Source organism: Labeo rohita, chromosome 22, assembly GCF_022985175.1.
Source record: "Labeo rohita strain BAU-BD-2019 chromosome 22, IGBB_LRoh.1.0, whole genome shotgun sequence".
NCBI classification, from domain to species: Eukaryota; Metazoa; Chordata; class Actinopteri; order Cypriniformes; family Cyprinidae; genus Labeo; species Labeo rohita.
The window spans coordinates 27,741,391-27,749,549 of record NC_066890.1 but is presented as its reverse complement, the minus strand read 5'-3'; the positions used below and the strand labels follow the sequence as shown (position 1 = coordinate 27,749,549).

Below are 8,159 nucleotides of genomic sequence, written 5' to 3'. Positions count from 1 at the left end.
AACTTCCATTCGCTACGTGCAAAACAGCCCGCTTTAGAACTACAATTCCCATGATGCATCCCAACGCAAGTCCGCCACGGGATTGCCAGTATTCAATGCGGACTGCAGACGCGTCCCCAGCAAACTATTTAGCGGTGCACAGGTATCGTATGATTTAAAATATAAGCCTGAAGTTTTATGCTATTATTAAAGCAGCTGTTTTGCTCTTAAGTACATTGAATAATATTTGCGTGATGTTGTGTATTTGCTTTTTGTACTGCAGTTGTTTGACATGGGTAGCTGTTTGGCCTGTACTGTTTTTAAACATCGCTAATACTATTAAATATCGTTGGAATTGTTGTAAACAACAACATGTGTTAAGTGCAAAATAAGCGTTTATTTTATTTAAAGACAACTGTTATAATCTTATGTGGCTTGCAGTGTTCAACAGTATCATTTTGCTTAATGTTGACAGTGAACACAACTTAAAGGCAAAAGGTTAATTATTATTTCTATCTATTTTTATGAATGTTTTGCCTGTTTTTACGTTATTTGTGTTTCTTTTAGCACTGAAAACCTCCGTCACTTCAGAGAAGGAAAAGTTCACTAACAACAGAAACATAAACAATATTTAGTTTTTTCTCAAAATTGAGAATGACAGGTAAGTCAGGTTTGGTTGGCATATAAAAGTAATGAATCTCACTCTTTTCAATTGCTTTTTAAAGGAAGATGGTTTATGCCAGGAATTAAAACATAAATAAATAAATAAAAATGATTAAAATAAATAATAATTGCAACTTTTTATCTCAGACCTTCTCTCAACTCGGAGATTATATTTTCCAATTCTGAATTTAGAGGAAAAAGTCAGAATTTAAAGATATAAATGCAGACTTCAAAGTAAAAAGTCAGGATTGTGAGATGTAAATTCAGAATTTACATTCTGAATTTTTATAGAACTGTGAGATAAAAAAAAAATAAAAATCCATACTTTTTGGAGTCCTGTTATTGCTGTGGTTAAAAAAAATGAATAATTTCCAATTTTCCCTGACAGATCGAACAAACAACTTCCCCCCTCTACCAAAGTTTATTCCCATAAAGCCATGTTTTTACCAGAACGTGGATGAGGAGATTCCGCAACCATACCAGCAGCTTGTGCGTCGTGTTTACAGTCTATGGATGTGTGAGTAAAGAAATGTAAACTTATAGTTTGGGAAAAGTTTAGATTCCTAAGTGTGACAGAAGCATCTAATGACTGATATTTATCTTTTTTTTAATACAGTGTACTGTATCACACTATGTGTTAATGTGGTGGCTTGCATAGCCTGGTGGGCCGGCGGGGGTGGAGCGGTCAACTTTGGCTTTGCGCTCCTCTGGCTGGTGGTTTTCAGCCCATGTAGTTACACCTGCTGGTTCAGGCCTCTTTATAAAGCATTCCGGTAAGGAACACTTGTTTGGAACGGACAAATGAGGCTGAGGTTTTCACTTTGATTTAACCGCTTTTGTCTTTTTCAGGGCTGACAGTTCCTTCAACTTCATGGCATTCTTCTTCATTTTCTTTCTGCAATGTGTTCTTGTCTTCATCCAGAGTCTTGGATTTTCAGGTTGGGGTGCTTGGTGAGTAGCGTTTCATTATTTAAAGGGATAGTTCACCTAAACATGAACATTACCCCATGATTTACTCACCCTCAAGTCATCCTAGGTGTATATGACTTTCTTCTTTCAGACGAATACAATTAGACTTGTATTAAAAAAATGTCCTGGCTCTTTCAAGCTTTATAATGGCAGTGAATGGGTGTTGAGATTTCAAAGTCCAATAAAGTGCATCCATCCATCATAAAAAGTACTTCACACCGCTCCAGGGGTTAATAAAGACTTTCTGAAGCAAAGTGATGCAATTGTTTTAGTAAAATATCCATAATTAAAACTAGGGCTGCCACTGACTAATTTTTCTGGTCGACTAGTAGTCATACATTTTAAGGATTAGTCGACTATTAGTTGCAACCTGTATAAATCACAATAATGAGCCTTTAATTGCCTACATAGCCTAGTAAGTGCTCCAGCACACAAAAAAGCTTGCCACAGCACACCAGCAGATATAATAATTACAGTCATGGCCAAAAATATCAGCACCCTTGCATTTCTGTCAGAAAATGCAACCCCTCTCTCAGAAACTTGTTGCAGTTGCAAATGTTTTGGTAATCACGTGTATTTTTTTTTTGTTTGCATTGGAAGAATACAAAAAAACAGAAAGAAAAGTCAAATCTGAAACAATTCCACACAGAACCCAAACAATGCACTGGACAAAATTATTGGCACCCTTAACTTAATATTTGGTAGCACCCCCTTTGAAAAAAAATAACTAAAATCAGTTGCTTCCTGTAACCATGAATGAGTTTCTTGCACCTCTTTACTGGAATTTTGGACCACTCTTCTTTTGCAAAATGCTCCAGGTCATTGAGATTTGAAGGATGCCTTCTCCCAACTGCTGTTTTGAGATCTCTCCACATGTTTCTATGGGATTCAGATCTGGAATCATTGCTGGCCATTTCAGATCTCTCCAGCGCTTTGTTTGTAACCATTTCTGAGTGCTTTTTGAAGTGTGTTTTGGGTCATTGTCCTGCTGGAAGACCCATGACCTCTGCTGGGGAGTTTCTGACACTGGCCACTATGTTGTGCCCCAAAATTCTTTGGTAACCATCAGATTTCATGATACCGTTCACACAGTCAAGGCATCCAGTGCCAGAAATAGCAAAGCAACCCCAAAACATCTTTGAACCTCCACCATGTTTGACTGTAGGCACTGTGTTCTTTTCTTTGAAGGTCTTATTTCTTTTTCTGTAAACAGTGCCATGATGTCCTTTACCAAAAAGCTCTACTTTTGTCTCATCTGTCCACAGTACATTCTCCCAGAAGGATTGTGGTTTTGTCACATAAGTTTTGGCAAACTCCATTCTTGCTTTTTTATGCCTTTGTGTCAGCAGTGGTGTCCTCCTGGGTCTCCTACCATAGCGTCCCTTTTCGACGGATAGTGCGAGCTGACACTGTTGTATGCTGTGTCTGCAGATCAGCTTAAATATGTTTGGAAGTTAATCAGGGTTCTTCATCCACCATTTAAACAACCCTGCGTTGTAATTTTTCATTAATTTAGCTCTTCATCCATGTCCAGGGAGGTTAGCTACAGTGCCATGGGCTGTAAACCTCTTGATGATATTACACACAGTGGACACAGGAATGTTACGATCTCTAGAGATGGACTTGCAGCCTTGAGATTGTCCATGTTTTCCCACAGTGTTTTCTCTCAAATCCACAGACAACTCTTTACACTTTCTTTTCTCAATGCTCAGTGTGACACACAACACAAAGGTTGAGTCAACTTTTCTCCTTTTTAACTGGTTGCAAGTGTGATTACTGTATTGCCCACACCTGTTACTTGTCACAGGTGTGTCTAAATAAAAATTACAGGAGCATCACATGCTTGAAAAGCAATTATTTCTTACAATTTTGACAAGGTGCCAATTCTGACAAACAATTTTGTCCAGTCTATTTTTGGGTTCTGTGTGAAAGTTTGACTTTTCTTCTCTGTTTTTTTTTTTTAGTTGTTGCAGTGCAATCCAAAAAAACAATAAGCATGTGAATACCAAAACATTTGCAATTGGAACAATTTTTCTTGAGAGAAGTGTTGCATTTTCTGACAGAATTGCAAGGGTGCCAATATTTTTGGCCATGACTGTATGAATGTTTCAGGGAAAACAAGCAATGAGACTGCATTAATGTTTTAATTTATTGATAAACTAGTGCTTTCTTTGTTTTTGGCTTAAGAAATGAAGTTGACCACACTGACTCGTCACCTCCACAGTATGACTTGATCACCTCCGCACCTGTATGCATGTTTCACACAGATTACATAATGTGAGAATGTTTGTTTTCTATTTGAATTGGTTAATTGAAAAGTAGACATTTCAAATATACACAGAGTTTCAAAGTTTCGCGCTCAAGTTCACAAAGACCGAGACGGCAGAAAGCGCATCTTTTGCTTTCATTATTTTACAACAGTGCTATGCTTTGTTGCTATTGTGAGTGCACACAAATAAATGGAGAGTCTTTACAGATTTGAAAGATGTACTTTTATATGTATGACCAAAAAATACTGAGTATTTTAAAAGCAAGTGGCTGCACCTGCACCTTCATCTGTTATATCTGGCGATCGACTTTCATGCAGAGTTTAGTTACAACCCTAATCAAACATACCTGTCTATGTCGGTGCCGATAGCCTTGTGGTTAGTGCGCCGACATGTAGCACAACTGTGCTGGCGGCGACCCGAGTTCGATTCCAGTCTCGAGGTCCTTTGCCGGTCCCACCCTACTCTCTCCACCCAATACTTTCCTGTCTGCTCTCTACTGTCTTATCTAATAAAAAAAGCCATAAAAGCCCCAAAAAATAAGTCATTAAAAAAAAAAAACATGCCTGTCTGTAATTATCAAGTGCTCCTTAAGATCCTAATTATCTGGTTCAGGTGTGTTTGGTCAGGGTTGGAGTTGAACTCTGCAGGAAAGTCGATCTCCAAGACCAGGGTTGAGCACCCCTGTGTTATACATTTAGCGTGCTACTGTTCAGTTTCCACGCTTCACACAGACACTTGAATAGCGCATATTTTTCTAGGTTAACATTAGTTTGAGTGGCCATGTAAAGTTGCTACTACATACACCTTTCAGATGAAAAGCCGTATTTAGGGTTGATAAATGATAGGTAGGCGTTTGGATGTCCTGTCCGATGTACTGTATTACCTGTATCTGCCTGTCACGAATTGCATGACTTTGCCACTTCCTGTGGAGTTTTTTTTCTATGACTAATAAAATTAGCTAACAGTTAGTCACTATTAGGGGGCAGCCCTGTTTGTGTTCATGAGAGAGTGGCATTCCAGCAATCCTTCAACATTTTTCTTTACAACTCCTCGTTTTGTACTTCTAATTCATGATTGGTGTTTTGTTTTGTTACGTCCTCTGCGCTTTCGCGTTTGTCTGCGTCATCCGCTGAAATGCCACTCTCGTGAACGTGTATGACAGTCAGCGGAAGCTAGCAGAGGTTTAAATATGGATATTTTTCTTACATAAACGCATCGATTTGCTTCAGAAGGCCTTTATTAACCCCCCGGGGCTGTGTGGCACACTTTTTGGGTGTCAAAATCTCAACACCCATTCAGGGCCATTCTAAAGCTTGGAAGAGCCAGGACATTTTTTTTAATATAACTCTGAATGTATTTGCCTGAAAGAAGAAAGTCATATACACCTAGAATGGCTTGAGTGTGAAGAAATCATGGGGTAATTTTCATTTTTGGGTGAACTATCCCTTCAAGAAAATAATATAGTTTATAAATTAAGTTTAAAGAGGGTCACATGCCATACAGGAATAGTTCATAGTATGAAACCTTCATAGTATGACAAAAATACTATGGAAGTCAATGGCTACCGTCAACTGTTTGGTTACCAACATTCTTCAAAATATCTTCTTTTGTGTTCAACAGAAGAAAGAAACTCACACAGGTTTAAAACAAGACATAATGGATTAGATTGCCCTCATTCTTTCACTTTACACTGTTTTTACAGTAAAATTTATTGACGCCCATTTTTGTCGTGTTTGAAGTGAACTTTTTGTCTGTTGGTCTGTTACTCTAGTTTGCAGCATAGCTCTTCTCATCTGATTCTCATAGCCTATTTAAAGTAACTAGGTTACGATCAGGTTTGGGTTTCCTGAACAACTTTTATGAAAAAAAAAAAAAAAAATACTCAGTCACTGTGTTAGTTAACTTTAGACTTTTTCTCCAATACAGTTTATCACATAAGAGAGACCAAATTTATTGTTCCAAATTCAGCCTAGTGTCTTAAAGGGATAGTTCGCACAAAAATGAAAATCCTGTCATTAATTACTCACCCTCATGTCGTTCCAAACTTGTGAGATCTTCATTTATCTTCAGAACACAAATTAAGATACTTTGATGAAATCCACAAGCTTTCTGAGCCTGCATAGACAGCAATGCAACTGACACGTTCAAGGCCCAGAAAGGTAGTAAGGACATTGTTAAAATAGTCCATAATCATCAGTGGTTCAACCGTAATGTGATGAAGCTACGATAATACTTTTAGTGTGCAAAGAAAACGATTTTATTCAACAATTTCACAAGAGTGCCGACTTTTCTTTTTTTGAGTGGTCATTTTAATACTTCCATTGATGCCAGCTTACTATATTTTTCTTTTTCTGCAGTGGTTGGATTGCCACAGTGATGTTTTTCGGCACGAATGTAGTCTCGGCTATATTCATGCTCATCTGTACTCTGCTCTTCACCATAGATACAGTTCTAATGGTGTTCATTCTCATCAAGGTATGATTTGCACATACACACACAACCCTTGAATCAAAACGAGCAATTTGTGACCTCAGTTTGTCCCATAAAAGGTTCATCGACTGTATCGCGGTGGAGGAGGCAGTTTTCAGCGAGCGCAGGAAGAATGGAGCACGGGCGTGTGGAAGAGCGCCCCTGTGAGAGAAGCCGGATTTAACGCAATCTCCGAAACCGGGCCCAGCCTGCCCCAGTATCCAGCCGCTGTGCCCAATTACCCCGTGAGCGGACCCTGGTGATGCCTTTTCTGAACTACAGATGGAGCCAGAGCACCACTGGTTGTCTTAACATTAAAGGGGCAGTTTGCAGCGGGATGTTCCCACATCTCGGACTTGTGAATAGTTACTTTGATTTTTGTTTTTTAAAGCTCTAATGGTAAATCACTCCCTAAAGAATGTATATAAACCAAATTAGTTGTTTTGAGTCAAAAAGAATAGATTTTTTGAATGTGAATGACGATCGAAAATCAAACTATGTTTCTGGGTGCAAATTCCGACCCAGCAAACTGCTCCTTTAAAGACCGTCTCAACACACACTACTCGCAAACTGACAGGAAAATGGTGGACCATTAGTATAAAAATAGCAAAAAAGGACACTATGTTGATGAATTCATCTCAGTTCATTTGAGCCTTAATTTTTCTTAGCATTCCATTGACTTGTTTCAGAATGAAATCAGTTGCATATCAAAATCAATGAATCGTGTTTCGCATACAATCACATTACCGTTTTAGGGAAGGTGATTTTTAGGAGGAAAACGCATGTTTCGTCAAAGTCATGGCAGCTTTTCGATTTACCTCGCAAAACCCGGTCTGACATTTCTAGTTCAGTGCTTCTGCGATTCATTTCAAACTTCAGTTCATTGTTTCGCTTTTAAGATTTCCAAGCATGTCTTTGTAAACGGTATGATTTGCATATGACACACCCTTTTATACACTGCAGCAATGCATTGCAGATTTTTTAAGATCTATGACTGAGAATGTTTCTTGCAAACACATTGTGTGCCTGCTCTTTTCTGTTTCTTCGAAAATGAAGACCGCCTTAAATCTTCATGCAAATGAAGCATGTATAAACCAGTAGCTTTCAAGTTTCCCTCAAGTGCTGCATCTCTTCATCCTATGCTATTTTTAATACTGGCTTCTAAATATGTATTGCTTTGCATTTATTCCTTGTTTCATTTCAGTAATCATCATGCTTCGTATGGAAGCATTGTGTTTACAAAAGTGAGGCGCTCATTATAAAAATGTGACTTGATCTTTAGTACTTTTCGTTTAAGATCTCCCTCCACCGAGCCAAAGGAGGCTGATTTTGAAACGTTTTATGACTGACCTCGTGTAGCCAAAGTATTTAACAATCCTGTATCTATAATGTGACCAGAATGGCTCTCTTCCTACCTTTATTTCAATAAAAACATTCCTTTTCAGACTAAAGCTGCTTTTATTGTAGTCGCTCCCTGCTTCTGACTATGTACTAGCGTAGTATTACAGTGGCAGTTCACCCAAAAATAAAAATTAGCCCCTGATTTATTCACCCTCAAGCTATTCTAGATATATATGACTTTCTTCTTTCAGCTAAATACAGTCAGAGTTATATTAAAAAAAGTCCTGGCTCTTCAAAGATTTATAATGGCAGTGAATGGCTGTTGAGATTTCAAAGCCCAAAAAAGTGCATCCGTCCATCATAAAACGTACTCCACACAGCTCCGAGATGTTAATAAAGGCCTTCTGAATTAAATAGATGCGTTTGTATAACAAAAATGTCCATATTAAAAACTTTATAACCTGTAAT

The 8,159-nt window shown here is 38.2% G+C and overlaps 1 protein-coding gene across 1 annotated transcript; it reads left to right on the top strand.

The window, feature by feature from the left end:
- Window positions 1-69: 69 nt before the first annotated feature.
- scamp4 (secretory carrier membrane protein 4) lies at window positions 70-7,819 on the top strand. The gene is made up of 7 exons (XM_051095343.1): window positions 70-142; window positions 547-640; window positions 1,031-1,159; window positions 1,259-1,415; window positions 1,492-1,593; window positions 6,239-6,356; window positions 6,431-7,819. The coding sequence occupies exons 2-7, from the start codon at window positions 634-636 to the stop codon at window positions 6,611-6,613; spliced, it is 696 nt and encodes a 231-aa protein (XP_050951300.1). The 5' UTR covers window positions 70-142; window positions 547-633; the 3' UTR covers window positions 6,614-7,819.
- The last annotated feature ends 340 nt before the right edge of the window (window positions 7,820-8,159 follow it).

Coding starts and splice junctions, on each gene's coding strand:
- scamp4 (XM_051095343.1), top strand. Junction 1,416..1,491: donor CCTCTTTATAAAGCATTCCG/GTAAGGAACACT, acceptor TGTCTTTTTCAG/GGCTGACAGTTCCTTCAACT. Junction 6,357..6,430: donor TGGTGTTCATTCTCATCAAG/GTATGATTTGCA, acceptor GTCCCATAAAAG/GTTCATCGACTGTATCGCGG.